The 22766-nt window shown below is 42.1% G+C and overlaps 1 protein-coding gene across 2 annotated transcripts in view; it reads right to left on the reverse strand.

Annotated features, from left to right (window-relative positions):
• STK32B (serine/threonine kinase 32B) overlaps positions 1 to 22766 on the reverse strand; it is a 325870-nt gene that overhangs the window by 41464 nt on the left and 261640 nt on the right. For both annotated transcript variants that reach the window (XM_019479571.2, XM_019479582.2), the window contains exons 7-9: positions 21227 to 21330; positions 9349 to 9465; positions 8370 to 8495 (exon numbers count right to left, since the gene is read on the reverse strand). In XM_019479571.2, coding sequence (XP_019335116.1) covers positions 8370 to 8495; positions 9349 to 9465; positions 21227 to 21330 — 347 coding nt within the window. The remainder of the gene's footprint in view (positions 1 to 8369; positions 8496 to 9348; positions 9466 to 21226; positions 21331 to 22766) is intronic.

Consider the following 22766-nt stretch of genomic DNA (forward strand, 5'->3'; position numbering starts at 1 on the left):
TCAGAAAATACATGTAATGCCCTCCTCTGTGTGCAAATCTTCCTGCCTCCCAGGAGACTTTTCTAACTACTGGGCAACTGTAGAGGCTTTGTCCACTCCTGCTTGGATGGGAATTCCAGGTTGATGGGTTCAGAAAAAGAGAGCAAACGTGTTTCCGACACTGCTATTTTGTGGTAAGGGCACTCAATCTGAGAGAGAGGAATCCTGAATCCTGGCCTCACACCTAGAACTACAGGGCCAGAAACAGAGAGAGAGTGAGAGAGAGAGAGAGAGAGAGAGAGAGAGAGAGAGAGAGAGAGAGAAGGACTCTGTAGTATAGTAGTTAAGGGAGGGATACAATTAAGTCAGAACTATTGAAGCACTTTATATTCAAAGTTATTTAAAACAGGGATCTGAATGCAAATCTCTGCCATCTTCACCCTAGATGAGCATCTTAACTATCCAGCTATGAAGTCTCTTCCTTTATTCTCTGGTCCAATTAATACTTAATTAGTCCATATATATCCATTTGCTTTGTTTTATATTTCAGTGTATCTATGAAGAAATTCACATTTGGGGTAACTTAAGAGCAACTAGCATTCAATTGCCTTCCTTACAATTTACTCCAAGCTCTATAAATGCCCCAGGTTAAGACCATATTGTTGAGCACACTAGGGCTGAAGTTTGTTCAGTAACTTAAAAGTAATTGCTGATGTATTAGAAAATTATTTCCAACATTGAACACATAAGTGCTGCAGGCAATTGTTAGATTGTGAATACCTAAATTAATTTCCCTTTAGAGAATTCATTTTGGATATGAAGAGCTGGGATGAGTTTTTCTGCAGCAGGCACACTCTGCATAAAGATTGCATAGTTTGTGGGTTACTGCGTTAGGCTCAGTATCCAGAGAATTATAGCATGGTAGTTTTTGCATGCCTTGCAATTAGCTTAGCATGCCATTATTCCAACACATAGGATGTAATAGAAACCCATAGTCCCAGCCCTAGCTGTCAACATCCTTCAGCTGTATCTACACAGAATTAAAATGTTTTGGCTCTGTGTGGATTAAGTGAATTTCATTCATAATGGAAGTCTCTATGAATTTCCTAAAATAGGTCAGGGGGCTCATTTTTTCCCAAGCTTCTTCTCAGTGTGTACTGTTGTGCTCTTCATTCTGGATCTAAAATCACTGTTGCAGACTTTACTCTGCCCACTCACATACATCTTCAGTGGACTGATAAGTGGCTCACCAGAAAGCCTTTGGATCAGATGTGAGAAAGTGAAAGAGGCACTCTCCTTCCAAAAGAATTATCACTGTATCACCCAGAGTCATGTGTCTGATGACATAATATCATGTCTGCTCAACCTGCAAAAGAGCTACTTCCTCTGAAGTTATAGATTTCATAGATTTCATAGACATTAGGGCTGGAAGGGACCTCGGAAGATCATTGAGTCCAGCCGCCTGGCCCAGGGACAGGAAGTCAGCTGGGGTCATAGGATCCCAGCAAGATAGACATCCAAATGTCTCTTGAAGGCATTCAAAGTAAAGAAGTTCTTCCTTATGTTCAGCCTGAAACAGTCATAGAGGAGCTTGTGACCATTTGACCTTGTCATCCCTTGGGGCACTCTGATGAACAGATGTTCCCCCAGATCCTGGTGAGCACCCCTGATAAACTTATAGGTGGCCACCAGATCACCCCTGAGCCTATGCTTTTTCCAGGATGAAGAGTCCCAGGGATCTCAGCCTCTCTTCATAAGGTCTGTTTTCCTGACCTCTGATCATGCCCGTGGCTCTCCTCTGCACTCTCTCAAGCTTCTCCACATTCTTTTTGAATTGTGGAGCCCAAAACTGGAAGCAGTACTCCAGCTCTGACCTCACAATGGGAGAATGACATCCAGGGATTTGCTTGAGAAGCATCTATGGATGCAAGCCAGCATTTTACTAGCAGCAGCATGACATTGAAGACTCATGTTCATCTTGTGGTCAATCATGATCCCCAAGTCCCTTTCGTCTGTAGTGCTAGCCAGCGTAGCACTGTCAAGCCTATAAGGATGCTGCAGGTTTTTCCTCCCAAGGTGGAGAACCTTGCATTTTTTGGTGTTAAACACCATTAGGTTCTTGTCCGCCCATTTCCTGAGGCTGTCAAGGTCAGCCTGGATCACATTCCTATCCTCAGGTGTGGACGCTTTACCCCAGAGTTTGGTGTCATCAGCAAACTTGGCCAGCCTGCTTCTAATACTAATTCTAATACTAATACTGCTGTCCACATCATTAATGAAGATGTTGAATGGTGTTGGCCCAAGAACAGAGCCTTGAGGGATGCTATGGGTCACAGTGCAGCACGACAATTGACTTCCATCAACCATCACACCCTCTGGGTCCAACCATGAAGCCAATTCCCCAGCCAGCAGATCGTGGTGAGGTTGAGGCCGCAGTTATCCAGTTTTGCCAAGGGTGATCATGGGATACCAAATCAAAGGCTTTTTTAAAGTCAAGATATATGACAGGCTAAGGGGTGATCTGGTGGCTACCTATAAGTTTATCAGGGGTGCTCACCAGGGTTTGGTGGAACATCTGTTCACCAGAGCGCCCCAAGGGATAACAAGATCGAACAGTCACAAACTCCGCCTCGACCAATTCGGGCTGGACATAGGAAACAACTTCTTCACTGTCAGAACAGTGAAGAACTAATACTGGTTATCACTAATTCTGATGTTGCAGTAATAAAATATTTTTATTTGTAAGAAAATAGAGAATGAATGAAATAATAAAAATCATAGAAGTCATACAGAAGTAGGGCTGGAAGGGATCTCCAGAGGTCATGTAGTTCAACTCCCTACCTGAGGCAGGACCATCCCTATCCAAACCATCTCATAGATTCCATAATCTAAACTCTTCATAAGACTACTGTCAACCCTGGTACAGCACAAAATATAACAACCTAACCTGCCACAGGTACAACAGGAAAACAATGGTAGCCAATGTCCTTCTATAAAAGGTTGTTAATATATGATCAAAAGATCCCAGGTAGAGGGTCACACACCCCACTACAGAGGAAGGCAAAACACTCCACAGTTCATACCAATCTGACCATGGGGTAAAATTCCTTCCTGACCCCTAATGTGGCAATCGGTCTAGCCCTCAGCAGAGGGGCAAGACCCTTCAGCCAGGAACCTCTGGCTTTGGCCCCAGCAGGAGCATAGGCATGCTCCAGTCAATATCTCTAGCTTTGTCTATAGCCAACACCTCTAAGGAAATCTTAACAAAAAACCTTGATCCATGCAAGCAGGGTGGGAGGGAATGGGGGAGAATTTCCTCCCAACCCCATGCAGAAACCAGCAAGGGTTTCCCTGTTCTTGTCAGAAGCATGGAAAATACCCATGATAGAATATAGACAAAGCTACACCTAGATCATCTCCAACTAGTAGCTGTCTAACCCCTTTTTGAAAAACTTCAGTAATGGAGAGTCTACAACTTGCCTAGGCAATCTATTCCACTGTCTCACTGCCCTAACAGTAAGAAGTTATTCCTGATATCCAATCTAAACCTACTTTGTTGCAACTTCAAATAGGGGTGCACCAATAGAGATTTTGGGGGCTGATACCGATAGCTGATATTTAAAGAGGCATATCAGCCAATATTGATCTGATATCTGATACAGCTGTCTCCAGGTGGTAAGTGTGTTGTGGTGGGGTGAGGGGCAGATCAATGCCACCCATGGTGAGGGAGGGTGCAGGGGAGGTGAAGAAGCAGGGGCAGGAGTTGCCCAGGTGGGGCAGGGGGGCACGGGACAGAGCCATGGCTCATGGGGGTTGCTTGCACCCTGGGAGGGCAAGAGTGGGAGGTGTGCCCCCAGATTTGCACGGGGTGGGCTGCAGCTGGGGCTGCACGGGGCTCTTCTCGGACAGGGCTGGGCTCAGAGCAGACACTGACAGTGCTGGGAGGATGCTGCAGCCCCCCCAAATTTCACCACAGCTCTGCTCCACTCCCAGCATCGCTGCTGCCAGTCACTCAGTGGAGTCCTGGCTTTATGTCCCGCCTTTACTCATGAGCTGGGAAGATCTGCGCTGTGCTGGGCAGGAGTGTGGTGGCGGCGCTGGGAGCAGAGCTGTGGTGAAATTTGGGGTGGATGCAGATGCCTCTCACACCACTAATGGCCACTTTGAGCCCTGCCCCCGCCGAGAAGAACCCACCCCTGGCAGAACTGGGGGTACGTGCCCCCCCCCCCCAGGTTGCAAGCAGCAGTGGGATCTGCCTGGCCCCCATGAACCATGGCTTTGTCCTGTGCCCCTCCTGCCTTGACTGGGCAGTGTCTGTCCCTTCCCCGTCTCTCACTGTGGGGGGTGTGGATGTGTCCCCCCCACGCTCCTTCTCTCCCCACTCCCCTTCTACCACAACACACTTACCAGATGGAGGCAATTCTCCATGCTGCCAACTCTGCTCCTGCTGCCTGAGTGACAGCATGGACATTTAATGTCCAAATTATTGGCCCCATCAGCTTGATAGCCAATATAGCAAATTTTCTTTATATTGGTACCAATCCGATATCGGACTGATGTATCAGTGCACCTCTAACTTCAAGCCATTGGTCTGTGTCTGCCTCTCTGCAGCAAGAGAGAAAAGCTGTTTTCCATCTTTTTTATGGCAGCCATTCAAGTAGTTGAAGAGTGCTAACATGTATCCTCTCGAGTGCCTTTTCCACAAGTTGAACATGCGTAGCTCCTTCAACCTCTCCTCATATGACTTCCCTTCCAAACTCTTTACCATTTTTGTCACTCACCTCTGTACCCTCTCTAACTTACATCTTTTTTAAAATGTGGATCCCAGAACTCCACACAGTTCTGTAGATGAGACCTGACCAGTGACGAGTAGAGAGGCACTATCACCTTCTGTGTCTTGCACCTACGGTTTCTACTGATGCATCCCAAAACCACATTTCCCTTATGTGCAGCTGCATTACACTGCAGACTCATGTTGAGTCTGTGATCTATGAAGAGTCCCAGATCCTTCTCCATAGTTCTTCCATCTAGCCAGGTACCACCCATTTTGTGTTTGTGTGTTTTTATTATTCTTCCCAAGTTATAGCATCTTGCATTTGTCCGCATTGGACTTCATGTTGCTAGCTCTAGCCCAGCTTTCCAATCTGTCAAGATCTTTCTGTATTGCACTCCCATCCTCCAACATGTTCATAATCCTTCTCAGTTTCATATCATCTGCAAACTTGCTCAAGAAGTTTTCTGTGCCAGCATCCAAATAATTAAAAGCCCATTGAGCAGCACCGTGCCAAGGACAGACCCCTGCGGGACTCTACTTGAAACCTCCTGCTGTTCTGGTTAACAGTGGACCCACAGTTTCCTTGGTCCTTCTTTTCTGGCCAACATACTTATGGGACCTCTTCTTGTTCTCCTTAACTTTTTTGCCAGGCACAGCTCGTTCTTGACCTTTGCCTTCCTGGGTTTGTCCCGATAGGTTCTTGCTATTTCCTGGTACACTTCATTAGTGACTATTCTTCTATTGTCTGTATGCTTTCCTTTTGCATTTGAGGCATCCCAGAAGCTATTTGTGCAGTCACATTGGTCTCTGGCCATTCTTCTTGTGCCTCCACCATGCTGAGACAGTTTCTTGTGGGGCTTCTTACCCTATGGGCCATTAGAAACTCCTAGCTCTCCTGGGTGCCTTTACCCCTCAGTCTATCTTCCCATGGTACCATACTTACTAACTCCTTGAGTCAGGTTAAATATGCCTTTTTAAATCAAGCATCTTAACTTGGCAGACCTCATGCCTTCCCTGTCTCAGGATCTGGAATTCTATGATAACATGACTGCTACCTCCCAAGTTGCCTCCCTTCACATCGTCCACCAGTTCTTTGCTGTTGGTCAGGACAAGATCCAAGATCGATGATCCCCTAGTTGTATCCTCCATCTTCTGGAACAGAAAGTTGTCCATCACATGTTAGAAACCAGCTTGACATTTTATGTTTGATTGCATTGTTCTTCCAGCAGATGTACAGAAAATTGAAGTCTCCCATCAGTACCATCCCATAGCTTTTGGCTAGGTTTCTCACCTGCTTGAAGAGTGCCTCATTCATCTCTTTTTCCTGATTTGATGGCCTATAATAAATTCCCCCTTTTATATCACTACTGTATCTTTCACCTTCACACAAATACATTCTGCTTTGCTGTCTTAACATTTGCCCATTGTCAAGGACTTCAAAGTCTTTCTATTGATAACACTGTCTCAGCCAAGCATTCACACCCAGGACATGATGGTCACTGCTTCGACCCTTGCCTTCTACAGCAAGAACACCACTTATGCTCCCAGGTTCTTAATCCTCCTGCCAAGAGCCTCATATTCACCTCTGCTTTCTCCAGTGTCATTCCTGGCAGTACTACTGGTGCCTACATGGACAAGCTGGAAGGGGTAGTGGTCCAGAGGATGGATGAACTCTCTGTGGCAGTCTCTCTATGGTGTCCTGAATTCAGATTCCAGGAAGGCAGCACATCTCTTGGGCCTCCAAATCTGGATGTCAAACTGGTGCCTCTGTCCCTTGCAGAAGGGAGTCACCAACTACCACCACTCTTTTCCTTCTTGGTGCAGTGATCCTAGAGCCCTTGTCCCTCGGGCCTTGCATTTCCTGCTCTCTAGACTGCTGAGTCCTCTGCATCATACCTGTAGATGTCCTCTCCTTTGCCTTTTCCTCAGCATTTCCACCACACAGCACTTGAAAGTGGTTGCAGACTTCAATTCACTCCTATTCAGTTTTTGGGGGCCCTCCTTCTTTAAGTAGTCACATGCTGTCACTTCTCATTTCCCTTTGGCCAGTAGTACCAACCTCTCATAACTCTTGTCCAAGCAACCTTCCTATTCCCTGATGCAATGTAGCATGAATATCATCTTTGAATTTTCTCCTCCAGGGAAGGCACCAGCTTATCCTTGGTACAGGTGAAGTGCTTTTGACCTTCTGGAAAGAACACAATCAAATGCACATCCCCTGCAGGTCACAACTGCTGACCTAGCCTTTGTTTGTGCCTCCTTTGCTCCCTGGAGAACACCTATGCTATAAAGAGGAGAAAAAAAGAGGGACAGGGGAAGGGGTAGCAGGAGAGAAAGAAAGTACCACCACAAGAACCTGCAGACCAAACACCTGCATCTAGGTCCTTGCACATGCATATGCACGTGCAACACACCCACCCTCACTCCTATGGCAAATTCCCTGGGCAAACTCTCTGTTTGCTGGCTTCTGTTCACTACTCACACGGTTTGCTCTTGGCTGTATTTTTATAAGGCTGCCTAGCCTAGCTCCACCCCTCAATTACCTAAACCAGCCCTACCTGGGGAAGGGGTGTGGAAGAAAAGAAAGAGAGAAAGAGAAAGATGAAAAACAAAACAAAAAAAGCAAACAAACAAACAAGGAAACAAAAAACCCACTACAGGGGAAAAGGAAAAAGAATAATAGAGAGTCACACACAAACACACAAGGTACTAGGCAAGCTCTCTAGCACCAATTCGACACCCAAAGTCACCAGCACAGAGACAAGCCTCTTCAAGGCAGTCCCACTTATGAGATGCTTATCCCAGAGCAACTGCTCTCTGTTTACTGCTCTGTTTACTGCTCTCATTGCTCTGGTTACTACACTGAAGTTTAATTAGATTTTGTTTTATTCTAATGCAGTTGGCCATATTTTACTTTATTGTGACAGAGTAAAGCTAGCATATCAGGAGCAAAGCACTGAGACATTCTTAGAGAAATAAATGCAAATATCTAAACCAGGAGTTCCCAAAGTTTTGTCCATGGAGGGCCACCTAATGACTGGTTATCACTCTGGGAGCTGCATGACAAAATGAATATGTAATGCAATACTTCCATGTGCAAGAGGTCAAACATAATATTCCTTATATATGGAGAATCTGGCATCATTGCTTAATTTAGGTTTGAATTAAGACTTAGGCAGCTGCCTTTTCTTTCCAATAAAACATGTCAGGGCAGCTCATGGAACTGAGTGTCCACCACAACATTCAGTACTTTGGTATCCACTAGGAGGAGCCAGGATGGAGGATTGACATTCCCTTCTGGCTTATTGCTAAAGACATCTGTTACCCTTAACAATAACAGGGTATTGTTAGATAACAGGGCTGATGCTAAAAAAAAGAGTAAAAACTGTCAGCCAGTTACTACTGAACAGCCACTGGTTACAGGCTCCCTGATCAGCTGGTTCTGTTGTGGAAAGCCACCATTAAAACCCCTCTTTGTGGGCCACACACAAATGCTTCATGGCTAGCAAGTGGCTTCTGGGATACACCTATGGGAACCCCTGATCTAAGTGATTAACATGGCAGTGATAATTGGATAGGAAGCTGAAAATGTTGTTCAGTTAGAATACGGACTCACATTAGGAACAAAGCCTGGGGTCACGGATTTCTCTAGAACAGCATCCCAGTTCATATCAGCTAGGTATGGAGAGCTCTGGACATCTGCAAGACTTGAGAGACGACATTCTGGATCCTTAGTGAGGAGCTGCAATCAAAACCACGCAGTTTCTCGGATACCGTTTGTCATGAAGAAGAGAAATATATCTTGCTAACAAGGATAATGACATTCCAAATTAGAAAGATCTTAGAGAATCTTGTAACACCTTTTAGTAGACCAAGTATTTAAAAAACAAACAAACAGCTTACAAGATGTTAAAGTAATATAACTATCATTTGAGGGCTGTTACATTTATAAAAGAAAATGAGTGAGTAGTGATAGTCCATTTACTTGTGCATGAAAGTCCAAATGATGAAAAAAAGACAAAGCATCATTACAGTCTGGAGCCACCAGGCACCTTTCATTTATCTGTTTAGCTACTTCCTGTATATTAGTACAGTGAGCACTCTGATACCAATGAAAATGAACTGTTATGAATTATTCCATAAATTAAAGACTACTATGCTATGAAAACCAAATCAGTAACTCCACTGTTCCCAGAACACATTTATTTACATTTAGAAAAAATACATTTAAAATCTTCTACTCAAACCACTTCCCACCCAAATCCTGAATTTAGCAGCACATAGCAAATGATGATTTCCAGGCTGCTGGTGTGAAAGTTGATTACAGGTACTGGGGCTTTGAGTAATGCTGCAGCTTCCCATCATTTACAATGAAGCAGCTCAAGAGCCTTTGCCATTGTCACAATAGCATCATTGCTGACAGAAAAAGTCTCTAAAGTTTCCAGACAATTCTACTGGCAATTTCAGCAGAGAGAAAAAGGGACCTTCTTCTATAGGCATGACATTTAAAAAACGTGCTGTTTATCAGAGGTCTGTCTTGCCTGGTTTATGTTTTCTTGATTTCACGGAGATCAGAGTTGTTTGTACTTTCTTACCTTTTTAAGTAGTGCTATCATGCCCTTACACCATGTAGATGAGTAATGAACTCTTTCTATCTTGAACATGTTGAGAATCTCATCAATTGGGGTGGTGGAATGAATTTCATACGGCCTCTGTGATAAAGTTAAAATAACATCAATCTAAAATCAGACAGAAACGTTAAAGTGTAGCATATCACATCCTTTCTGTACTTAGTGTGATTTATTTGGGAAACATCAGTATATCTCTAAACATGCTAGACTATAACAGCTTTACAGTAAATAATTTAACTAGTTTACTTTACTTTAAATAGTTTTTACTTTTCTAAAGAGTTTTTTTTTTTTGATAGAATACTCATAGCTGCATGAAAGCTTTCAAGGTAAAATCTAATTAGATTTATGATTATTTTTGCTCCTGGAGCCATTTATGTGATAAGTTTATGGTTTATTTATTTCCATTGCAAAAGTATATTTTTTATTGCAACTATAAGGGCCCTGTTGTGCTAGAAACTGTGCCTACAAATAATAATAGAAAGTTCTTGTCCCAGGCACTTACAATTCAACAGACAAAGGGTGAGAGGAGTAAGTTTCATCATCCTCATTTAACAGGTAAGGAACCAAGAGACAGATTGTGTGTCTACACGTGCCCCTACTGCGCTGTGAAGGTGGCGTATGGTTATTTTTAGGCACTATGTCACTGTAGCGATGGACTATAGCGAGGGAGTGTTTTGCTACAGTGATGTAGCTGTGGTGTCACAGTTTGTGCCCGTCAATGCTATGTTACCGTAGTGCATTGCTACAGCATTGTAGTGTCTCATGTGGACGTGCCTAGAGAAACTGAGGCCTGAATTCAAATTGGTTTTGTAAGGGCCTAAATTTAATCAACTAAATGCTTAAGTATTAGGCCGTATGCCCAAGGGCTAGGGACAGAAATTACACATAAACTGGTATAAGTTATCAGAAACTGGTTCAAATCTGTAACACAACAGAAGTTCAGTGCACATAAACCACTTTCAAAGTGTCCGAAACTGGTTTAAGGTAAACCTGGATGGATGTAGTAACAGACTTAACAGATTTAGTTTAAATCAGTGTATTGAACTTCTGACCCAGACCCCCTCCAGATTCAAGTTAACTCCCAGCTCCCAGCAACCCAGGATGCTTTGCACTTCCCCTGCAAACCCGCTCTAGTGCCCTGCAGCTTCTGGCCTGGGCCACTTCATGCATGCAGATGCATTTCTGGAATCAAAAATAAATATCTGTTCACTTGCTTATTGGTTCAATCTATGCAGCTTAGTCTAACCTGCGAAGATTGAATTGATTCATCCTCAGGCTTTTGGACTGCCTGTACTTACCTCAGGAGGGCAATTCAGTTTGACTGAGTTAGGCATCAGGTCTCATTTAGGTGTCCAATACACTACTCTGAACATGATTTTTCAAAGGTCATTTAAGAAATATGCAATGGTGTCAAAAAAACCCAAAACCTAGATCCTCTACCTTCCTACCAAGCCTTTAACCAAACTGCACAGATCATTATAGAGCTCTACATACTTCTGAAAGGATTGCAATCCTTCACTTTAATTCCTATAGTCAAGGTGTTGCCTTAACAGGATAGGAGAAAACTCAACTTCTATGGTACTTTATTCATGAAGTGTGTGTGTAATGGTTGTGAATTAAAATGTTCTTTATAGCACACTGCATTCACCTATGTGTTTCAGCAGTATTTTGACATATGCAGGCTCACATACTATAACTGTTGGAATCTCTGCTCTCTTTTAAACTCATTTTTATTCAGATCTGTAACTGGACTGATCTTTAAAAAAAAACCTTACTACTGTATATTTATTAATCAAGACTGACAGAGTGATAAATCCATTGTTCTGGAAGAACAAGATAGTTCAGAGTCTGAATTACAGGTAAACTCACTCATGGTTGGTATGATGGCTGTGAAATCTATAATCAAATGCCACCAGAATAGATGTGAACTCATGCATCCTAATTCATACTCAGTGGACAGCATTACTTAGAGCACATTCCAATGCTCATTGAAGACAATAGACAGACTCCCATTGAGTTGCATGAGAACTGAATCAGTGTTTGATTTCAGTTATGTATTTTGTTATAAAATTGTATTTATGAAATATTTCTATTTATTAACCAACTATAAAGGAAATGAATGACACTGTATTATCGCAAGTCTTCATATAGGCCACTTAGATGCTAAATTGATTTAGAAAAAGGGCCAGTAACAGAATAAAATCTGGAAAAATTGCATTTTAGTTTAAATTAAATATATATTTTTTATAGTTCCAGGATACTTTTTATTTATTTGTTTATTTATTTTTGGATCCTCACATATATCCCCATGGATATTCTGTGAATTCAGAATAACAGTGGAGTACCTTAATGTGTTTTCTCAGCTCTGCTGGGCAAAAAGATGTTCTCCAAGATGGAGATAAGCCTAACTTGTACCAGCACTGCAGGATGGGAGTGGAAAGAACATTTTGGGATAAGGGGAAAACGTGATAAATATATTTCTGAATTTTTATATCATGTTTTGCCAAGGATCTCAATATGCTTTGGACATCTTATTTATACCATAGGGCTCACGCTGAAAGCCAGTGGCCAAAACAAGAAAAAAGACCGAGAAAACAACATGTTTGGTTCAGCATTAGTCATGCCCACTTGCACACTATCCCCATTGTGGACACAACTTTTACACCTGTGAAAATTGCTTTTTGCCAGTTTCAGAAAGTATATTACACTTGCTCCAGCTACCATTCCATCCAATCTTGATAGGGCCAGGTAACTGTTATCTTGCTCTATAAGCTGTAGGTATAGTATAACATTTAAAATTTAGCCTACCTGGAAATCATTGGAGTGTAGCATTAGACAGATGTGTACCTTGCTTATTATGGTGCAGATTTAATTTCCTGAGTGGTGTTTGTGTAGGGAGGTATGAATCTTTTGCAAAGGTATCCAATTTATTTTCTTTTTTGGCAGTCCTTTTATCAGCAACTGGTTAGGTATCTAAATGTCCCTGCTGTGGTGTATGAAATGGCTGGACTATCATTGTAGGCTATAGATGCTTTAAGAGGGAGCTCTGCTCAGTCTAATACAAATTCCAAACTGCTATGGAAGCTGTGCTTCTAATAACACAGCATTTTGGCTGGCTGGTCTTCTACATTTACAGCACAAAAAAACAGCTATGATACTTTCACACCATCTCTGTCTATAAGGTTAGCTCCTTTTGATGAAGTTAGAGGCAAACAAGAACAAAAAGTCAGCACAAACAAAAAGCAATTTATTTTTACTTAACTTCCCCTGAATTCTGGCAGAACGTTTTGTACATTAGCTACTAGAAAAGACAAGGCAAGGCTAGAAAATGGTCTAATTGACAAACTATTTGGTCTCACAAAAGCACATTCCATTGTTTTACTCTTTTTTTTTTTTTTTTTAATTTCCACTCTTAGGTTATTCCTCTTTCCTTTGCTTTCTGATCTCCCTTGCTTCCACATTTCCCCATACACTTTGTACTGCCCAACCTAAGAAAAGCAGTGGTTCTTCACAGCGTCCTTTGAAAGATTTGGTGCTAGCTACTGCCGGAGAGAGGACACAGGGCTAAATGGAAAAAGGGTCCAGTGGCAATTCCTAGGACCCAGTGGAATTAGCTCATATACATTCTTGAGGCTGAGCTGAATATTATGGGACCAGACAAGCGCAATGGACTTGCTGGCTGCTGCCTGAGCTTGTAGCCCTTTTCAAACAAGTTTTTTCTACAAAGAAAACTGCTTTAGAGGCCACAGGCAGGACGGGTGGGGCGTTGATGCTAATGTTTTAATCTACAATAAAACACCTGTTGACCACATTCCTCACCTCTACTATTTCTTCTCCTCTGCCTTATACCAAGGTGTTTATAATTTAGAAAATATACACCTTTTTCCTAGACTAGACATGGCCTCATGGTCCAGTCTGCCAGATCACTCTGGATGCTGAACAGGCAAAAAACACTACTCAACAGGACAATATACCTGGTAGATTTTTTTTGGCAGACAGATGGCAATGCTTCAATTTTAACATGGTTTTGAAATTCAACCTTAGTTCCAGCCTTGTTTCAGAGAAAATCATTCTTGGAAGAGCATCCAGGGCTTGGCAAAAAGATACCAATGTATTCTATGGAATTATTCAATGATAAGCAATTCAGTTATTGAGCTGTAAGTGACAACAGCTCCTTGTGCTTAGGGCTGGGGTTCCAGATCTACCTCCACCGTTGTGTAGTGTTCTTTTTCTGGGAACTTCTAATGAACAGGGGAATGTTATAAAGTGTTACTGCATCCATTATTATAATAATTAGTAGTAGTATATAACAATACTGCTACTACTACTACTAATAATAGAGGAACTATCTGTAATGAGAGTTTTCTGACACTTTCCATTATGAGGCTCCTTATTCAGTTGCTTATAACTGCTAGACTTTAGCATTTTAGGTTGAAACTTCCCATGCAGGGTAAAATTTTGGTCAGAAGTACTCAGTAATTTTTGAGGAATAGGCTAGGGAAAAATGTATTGATTGGATCATATTAAAAACATTTGGTGTTTTTTTTCCTTCAAACAGCTTCAATGTCTCCACGCTCTGAAGCAGGGACTGTTTTTAAGTTCAAGAACAGGTAGGACTTATTTTCATAGGAATATATGGCAGAGAGGTGATCCTTATGTTAAGGATGTGGGTTTTAGCTATTTCTGTGAAAATTGCTCAAATTTGGACAAGTCATAAGCCTCCAAAAACAGCATTTAGTACATGCTCCTGAAAGACTTCTTTGATTTTAGCAACTACTTTCCCCAAGTAATCTATCTGTACTGGGCAGAGTCCAGTCCTGGACTATGTAGGACCTTCCCTACACCTGCAGCTTTTGGGTGCTTCTGGACATCTGGACTGAAGGAGTCTCTCTCTGGGAGTTCAGTGACCTTCACCAATGGGCTCATGCAACATGAAGGAATATGCTATTTAATTTCAATTCAAAGGGGATAAAAGTCATACCTATGTGTGGGTAATATTTTATTTATTTATAAAAATATAAATATAAATGTAAATGAAAATGTAAATATTTATTTATAAATAGATTGGGGAAAGGGATCTTATGGAGGAGTCCAGCACAGATAACTGGCTTGAGAGGGGACTGGGACTTCCTAGGCAAAGGGACGGGGACTAGGTGACTGGGAAGAAAAATATGAGAAGGGAAATCGGAGTTAGTAGGTGTGTGGGTACAATGGATGAGGACTTAGAGGGACACCAGGTCTGTGTCTATAGAAAATGTAATTAAGAACAAATGGGGAAGGGGAAGCAGATGAAGTAGGAAGTAGATAAAACTGGCAAGCCAGGGTGTGGGGACAGGAGACACACTACTGGCTGGACAAATAGACTAGGACAGACTAGGGAAATGATGACATCAGAAAGGATAAGCAGCACAGGGAGGAAGGCTGGGACTGGGAGGCTGTTGAGACAAGGAAGATAGGTAGGCAGGAGAGTCCAAAGGACAGGGGTGAAGAGAGAACTAGTGATGGTATATTGGAGAACAATTGACTCTTGCTATCAGTTATTGCATTAGTAAAAGTGGCAGAGGTCTATATGGTAGATCTGAAAGTTCAAACCCTATTGCTAGAACCCTGTATGGGTCCCTCTGTGATTTCACAGCTTACTTTTTTGGGAAACCTAGGACTTTTTATACAAATAACAATTTAACCTGTAATTAAAGACTATTATATATTTACATATCCAAAGAGGCTGGTTTACAGTTAAAAAGGTAATATTTATTCAAGCATTTTTTAACTTTTGAAAGCTGGATTTTGCAACTTTAATAACATTCTTTAAATATATTAATGGGTGGAATTTTACAACGATAATGAAAGAAAAGCCACAATCTCCTCCAAAAGCACAGTCCTGATGCTCTGAAAGCTTCCTGTACTGTTCCACGTTCTACCTTTTTCTTTGGCTTTCTTTTGTTAAATATGCTTTTTTCAATTTTAGTTAGAAGAAATATGAGAAGCAAATTTATGGTAAATGCCATGGTGTGGTGTATTAGCTGAATGCCAGATGGCTATAAAATAGACTTAAGTATCAAAGTAGTTGTTTGTGCAAAAAAGCTTTCCTACATTTGCAAAAAAAAGTGTAAACCTACCTACACAGAGTAAGTACAGGAAAAAGCACAAGACAGAGGGAGAGGAGGCATGTTTAGAAGAAAAATATTTTTTAAATCCTATTATGTCATCAGACAAACCAAAAACCACAGTAGCCAGTCCCCTACACACTTCAAAAGGCTACCAGAAGGCATTTTCAGATTTGCTGGAAGCATGTACAAAAGCTCACAGACCCCTTCATGCTGTATAAAAAATTACTGTTTGGAAAAGAATGAGTTGCTCAGTGATCAACTGAGAACAGGATGTGTGCTGGTTTCTGTGCAACTGAATGAGGGCAAGAATGCATGAGATCTGCTGCCAGTGAACACGTATCTGTTTCGAGGGAGATAATAGCGGTTCAGTGTTCTGTGTCATAGTAGAGAGATAAACTGTTCTGTGTATATCCTTTCACAGGTGAACTCAGGTTTGCAAAAGCCTATGCTATACCTCTCGGATTCTACATCTCTGAGTCTATAAGGTGCAAATCTACCCTGCATTCTGCTTGTATCATAGTGTCATGGTCAACAGCTACTGGTGTTTACCAAGACAACAGAGACAGGATGCATCAAAAGCTAAGAAATCCCCTATGGATATGGGAAGAAGCAGCAAGGAGTAAAGTCCTCACTTCTATAGCATTATAGGATCATAAAAAAAACAGTGGCATAAGTGATCTCATGAGGTCATGTAGTCCAGCCTCCTGCTCAAAGCATTCCTGATTAAACCATCCTTGGCAAGTGTCTGTTCAGATATTGAAAATTTCCAAGGACGGTGATTCCACAACTAGGTAGTCTGCTCCAACCTAAATTTCTCCATCTTGTCCTGGTCATTCTGGATCCTAGCCCTACCCTCCATATTGTCTGCAACTCCTCTCAACTTGGTATCATAAACAAATTTGCTAAGCACGCATTCAATCCCACTGATCAAATCATTAATGAGGATATTAAACAATGCTGGAGCTAGGACAGACTTCTGAGGAGCACCACTTGATACTTCCTCCCAACTAGACATGGAACCATTGATAACTGCTCATTGAGCATGATGACCCTATCAGTTTTGTCTCTACCTTATGGTACTTTAATTTAGTTTGTGTTTCCCTAGTTTGTTCATGAGAATGCCATGGAAGACAGCATCAAAAGCCTTGCTCAGGTAAAGGTGTATTACAACCACTGCTCTCCCATCAACCACAGAGACTGTTAGAGGGAAAATCATAGAAGGAAATCAGATTGGCCAGGCATGACTTGCTCTTGGTGAATCCATGCTGGCTGTTCCTGATCACGTTGTTTTCCTTTAAGTGCTTCACAATCGATTCCTTGAGGACCTGCTCCATTATCTTTCCAGGTATTGAGGTTAGACTGATTGGTGTGGCAATTCCCCATATCCTCCTTCTTCCCTTTTTTAAAGATGAGCAGTGTGAACGCCATGTTGAATCATTTGGGACCTCTCCCAACCTCCATGATTTCTGAAAGAAGATACTTAATGGCTCAGAAATTACCTCAGCTAATTCTTTTAGTACCCTAGAGTATATCCCATATGACCCTGTTGACTTGACAGCATCTAGCTTCTCTGAATAAGCCATAACCTGTTCTGCCATTACTCTAGGCTGTTTGACTCTGCCCATATCTTTGCTGCCAACTGTGCTTGTCATCTGGTAGTTGCCCCTGTTTGTAAAGCTGAAGTAAAAAGGCTTTGGTTTTGTGAGAAACCCAGCTCAAACACTGTGGGCACTTTTACATGTGCTCCAGGGGTAGGGGGAGTGGGGTGGCACTTTAATTAAAGTGCCTCTAAGAGCCGCTCTAATTAAAGTGCCGCCTCATCTCCTGTATGCACAACCCATGCTTAAAAATGGTGGTGGAGGCACCTGAACTAAAGCTTGTTTGATGAGCTTTGGTTCAAGCGCCCTGCCACCATTTTTAAGCATAGGGACTCTGATATGCAAGACACAGGAGGCTGCTGGAGCATCTGCTCTGAGTTCCAGCGTGTTGAAGCAACTTTGGCATCCATGTACAGGTGCCCCGTATGATGCATCTCACCAGCAATTTTCATGGAAAGCTGCAAATGTGGTTGCATAATCACTCCAACTTACCATGCTCTGCCATTATGTCCAGAACCATCTTCTTTTGTTTGTGCAATGCTACCAAATCCATCCACTGATTTCACAGAATAAGGGCAGTTCTTGCTATTTGAATTAAACTGGGAAAATATAGTTTATCTGTAATTAATAATGCCCATGACATCTGACCCTTCTCCCTTCCATATTTCCAGTGTTCTTTAAACTGTAACTAGGTTGAGACTCTCCTTAACAATGCCATGAAAAAACCAAAAAGCTTGTTAATATGTCTCTTGCACCACAGATGTATTGTCTGGCTTTTTTATACAAATGTTATTTAGAATTTTCTGAGATAAATCTACAACACTAAAATAAGCCTTTAGAACAACCTCTTGGCTCATCTAACAATTAAATATGCTGATATTAACTTAAATAAACATGTAAGACTAAAGAATGTTTATTCTTGTAATTTTACAGGAGGTTAATCACACAGCAAGAGGTCTTCCACACCACTTAACCTGCCATGGGGTTAGGGCCAAGGACAGAGAAACTACACAGAGGGTTTCCCAAAAGTAGCAGGTCCTGATATGTCAAAGTAGTGGTCTCTACAGTGGATGCTGAGGGAGAAGCTACTTGATCCATTACTGGATTTATAATTACTCTTAGATTGCACCATCCTTTTTGCAAACACAACTAATTCTAGGCTGAAATTATCCTAGTTAACTGCCCCACAACTGGGGCTGTGCAGAGAACAAAATTTCCATTTAACAAGAATTTCAACATTTCGATATCTAGCTTCATTCTAAATCAGAATGAAAAATGAAATAAAAAAGATATTCATGAAGGTAAATTAAAAATAAAATGATTTTGTTTTGGTTTTGACTTTTAAAAAGGTATAGAAACATAATACAACATATACAAAATGAAATGAAAAGGCATAAATAGATTTTAAAAAATCAAAAGTATTCTGTCATGAAAATGTCAAACTGGAACAGGTTAGCCTTCTTTTTTGACAATTTCCCTGCAGTTTTTTTCTGAAATGAGTCTGACAAAATAAAAACAATTTTATGAAGCATTTCAACTTTGATGGAACTACATATTCTCACAGGGTATAGTTCCGTCAAGGTTTTTCTGTCTTCCCTACTTCCTGACATATTATTCCTGTAAAATAGTTAACTAGACACCTGACATCAGCTCTTCATCACTTGAAATCCTTAAATTAAGACTGGATGTCTTTCTAAAAGACATGCTCTGGTATAACCAGTATAACTTGGGCTCAATGCAATAAGTACTGAGTGAAATATTACTGCCCCTGTTAAACAAAGGATCATATCAGATAATCTTAATAGTCCCTTCTGGTCTTATATTTACTAATTACTAATTAATTACTATAGAAGTCAGCCATTTTTTAAAATCAGGCCCTAATTATTCATTCAAATTAAATTTTAAATTCTAGGTCTGTAAGAGCATTCATAGTAGATTCATGGTGGGGGTAAATTTTTGAACAACAAATCATTCAGATAGGAAGGAAGATCTTATACTGAAGCGCTGAAAGAGATCTCGATTCAGCTCCTGGTTCTGCCACTTATCTCCTCTATGACCTTGAATACCAAGTGCTGAAACAACTAGGTGTGTAGTGCTACTCATGCACATAAAGTAGGGGTGTCAAACTCACCTGACCCACTGGCTGGATGAATGGCTCAAGGTCAGTTCATGGGACAGAATGGGCACACAGACCAACTCTGCATGGTGGATCAAGAACACAGGGCCGGTCTAGCATGCGCATCAACATGCAGCATGGATCTGGACCAGCTCTGCATATTGCATACAGCATACTGCTTCCATCCCAGACTGGTCCTGCATACAGCACGTGGCAGATGGGTCCATTCCAAGACCCATGGGCAGCACCACAGGCTGGATGATAGAACTTCCAGGGCCTGATCCAGCCCATAGACTGTATCTTTCAGCATGTCCTTAAGAGGGTCAAAATGTTTTGTGCTTTGGGGTCAAAGTGTTTTCTGTTGAACATTTTGCTGAAGTGCTTGCAGAATCAAACACTTCATCTCTGTGAACCTTAATTTCCCATTGATAGAAGGGGGATAACAATCCTTGATTCTGCCAAACATTTTCCATCTTCTATAATTAGACTAGTTCTTCAAGTCAGAGCCTGACTTATATTACATGTTTATAGCCTGTTTACCATTATAGAGACTTGACCTCTATTTCAGCCTCCTTATGCTATATACTGTATTTACTTAAATCTAAATAGTACTGGCCCAGGGCAGGTGGCAGCTCAGTTCTGGCTTTGGCCCTGAGTTTGAGGCTGAACCTGGGGCTGAGCCACCACCTGTCCTAGGCTGCAATGGTCCATTTGGTGGGGGAGGGGGCCTGCAGTTGGGTAGAGGCATGGGGAGACTGCAAGGTGGGTGGAGGAAACTCCAGCCTCCCCACCTCTGCTCCTTGTCCCCCATGCCTGTGCCTGCTACCCCACCTTGTGTCTCTCCTGCCCCCTGTTCTCCTTTGCAGCCTATACCCCCACTTTCTGTTCCCTCCCTGCAGGTGTCACATCTGCTCTGTTGCTGCTTCCCCCTGGCTGGACTGGGTTGAGGCTTCACTATTTCTGACTACAACTACATCAAGAGGTTAAGGAAGGGTGGGCAGAAAGTAGTGGGGCAGACTTTAGTGGGGAGTGGGGGTGGTGGAGCAGGGAGTGTGGGGGCAGGTACAGGCAATGGGGCAAGGTATGAGGGCAGGCAGCAGGGGCAGACACAGACATGGAGAGCAGGTGGAAGGGGGGCATGGCAAGGGGCAGACAGTTGCAGGGCAGGAACTGGTGGGACAGGCACATGGGGCAGGGGTCTGGCCCCTTGCCCTATAGCAGTGGTGGGGGGCACGAATTTAAGATGACCTTCTGCTAATTAGCTTCTAAACATGAAAATAAGAACAATTTTATAATTTTCCATGTATAGGATCTAATTATTGGGGGTTATGTTAATTTTGAAGTCATACTGGATTCGAGTAAATACAGTAATATCAATATGGACATAAAACAAGAGCTATGTGAATATGTATTCAAAGTACTGTTTTCCATGGGGAAGGGTAAGTATTTAACACTATCCTGTTCAAGTCCCTTGGAACCAAAATGGAATGGAGTTTTCCATTATCTTCTGCAAAATGTCCAGGAAGATTTTTCATTAAGCTTATCCTCACAGTTGATTAAACAAGACATGAGTGTTCTAGCAAATAAACATTTCAGTGGCCTGAGATGTTTTGTTACCTCTTCTAGGTTTCACCAAGTGAGTGTAAAATATGATAAAAAATAGTATTTCATTTTTATATTCAAAAAACACACTTATTTCCAAGTCAGTACATTTAAGTATTAAGGATTCAGTCTTAAAACCTTCATTTACCAGTCCCATGATCAAAGGCCATTGGACTAGGCCTGTGAGGGTTCCTATCCAAGATCATTTGTTACAAACTGTCATGACATTGTGTGAAGCTAGATGAAACCCATTCAAAGCAGAATTTAAAACTGGGAAAGCTTCCCCAATATCAAGATTGCATTACAAACCCAGATCTCAGGTTGCATTCACCTGAAGTTCAGTAGTAAAGCCACACAAATGAGATAGTTGTTCTGTAAACAAAATAGATAAATAAAGCCAAAACCAACAATCTTACCCAACCCCGGAGTAATTCATATGCTGTAATTCCCAGTGACCACCAGTCTACAGGGTACGAGTATCCTGGGCCTCCATCCATGAAAGCCTGGAACACTTCTGGGGCTATAATAAATAAATCGAATCAAATCAAAACAATTATATGTTATGTGGATTGTTAGTAAAAGATTTCACTTGGGGAGAAAAATAAATAGGTATGCAGTTAGTTGAAATTAAGCACACAGTGACTGTGCCCAGGCAGAATTCTCCAGAGTGCAACTTAAGTGATTAGTTTAACTAGAAACGAGATATTTTGCATGCCACATGGCACCACACATATTTCTTGGACCATCATGGTTATTACAACACTCTAACCCTACTCAAGGCAGCATAATATTTGGGCTGTACTTCTTTCTTTACTTGTACAGTCCTGTTTCATCAAGTAGTTCCTAGAAGTAGAGTTTATACAAAACTGGGGTAAATTAGCACATATCCTTACAGCTGAATGGCTGCTAGTATCTACATAAACTTGCTGAAATCTAGCCGAGTTATCTCTGTTCTACACAGCCATCTGGTGTCTAGACATACCTTATGTTGCCCAATAGATAAACTTACTATCATGTTGTTATGGTCTCTATTGAAAGTATTTTTTTTATTTGGTATTTAACAGCATACCAAACTCAGGGCCAGCATGCCAGCATAAGGATGGATTACTAAATGCTGTATGTACATTCCTATCCTGAGATAGTGTTTGCTCAATGGAAACATGGTATTACCAGCCCCTGCCACCCAATGGCAAGATTCTGTAACAGCACCTGCTGCCACAGTTGCCATAAAAAGAGTCAGCCCTCTCTGTGACCTGGGCACCAGTGCAACCTATATTGGTATACAAAACTGATGTAGGTTGCAGAAATGTAGCAAGGTGTATGTGCCTAGAGGAGGGGTGGAGTGGGGCAGGAATTATGCTGACCACTGGAGACTGGGGAGGGGCGGGGCAGGGGAAAGGTGGCAGAGGGAGAGAAAGAAGGGTCTTACCTCCCCAGTGCTACCTCCCCAGTGCTCCTCACTCAGGCTGCAGCTGCTGTAAGAGTGCAGGCTTGGGCTGCTGTCACTGAGGACTAGGAAGTGGTGCAGACTCCCTGGTGGGGGCTGCTTATAGTGCTCTGTTTGGCCCCCACCCCATCTCTTCCTGCCTGTGCCTTCCATGGCAAAGCCTGGTGGGGCGGGAGGGGGCAGGGTGGCAGGCCATCTTTGCACCTCATCCCCCCCCCCCAAGATGGGAATGTGCACGCCCAGCTCCTATGGCTGGGCTGGGCTGTGCAGGGCTGTGCGTACCATGGCAAAGACTCTTAGTGGAGGGGCCTGTAATGGCATCCCTTCCAAGCCAGTGCTGGGGGCTGGTGCCTGTTTGCCCCTTCTAGTTAAGCTACTGTTAGGTTGTAGAGTTATTAAAGTGTGATATATCCAAGCCTAAATGTATCCTTACAACAAGGCAGGCCAAAATATAATCAGTAACTGTGAAAATACTCAATTATCATTCTAAACAATCAAGGGATTTAAAA

Source organism: Alligator mississippiensis, chromosome 2, assembly GCF_030867095.1.
Source record: "Alligator mississippiensis isolate rAllMis1 chromosome 2, rAllMis1, whole genome shotgun sequence".
NCBI classification, from domain to species: domain Eukaryota; kingdom Metazoa; phylum Chordata; order Crocodylia; family Alligatoridae; genus Alligator; species Alligator mississippiensis.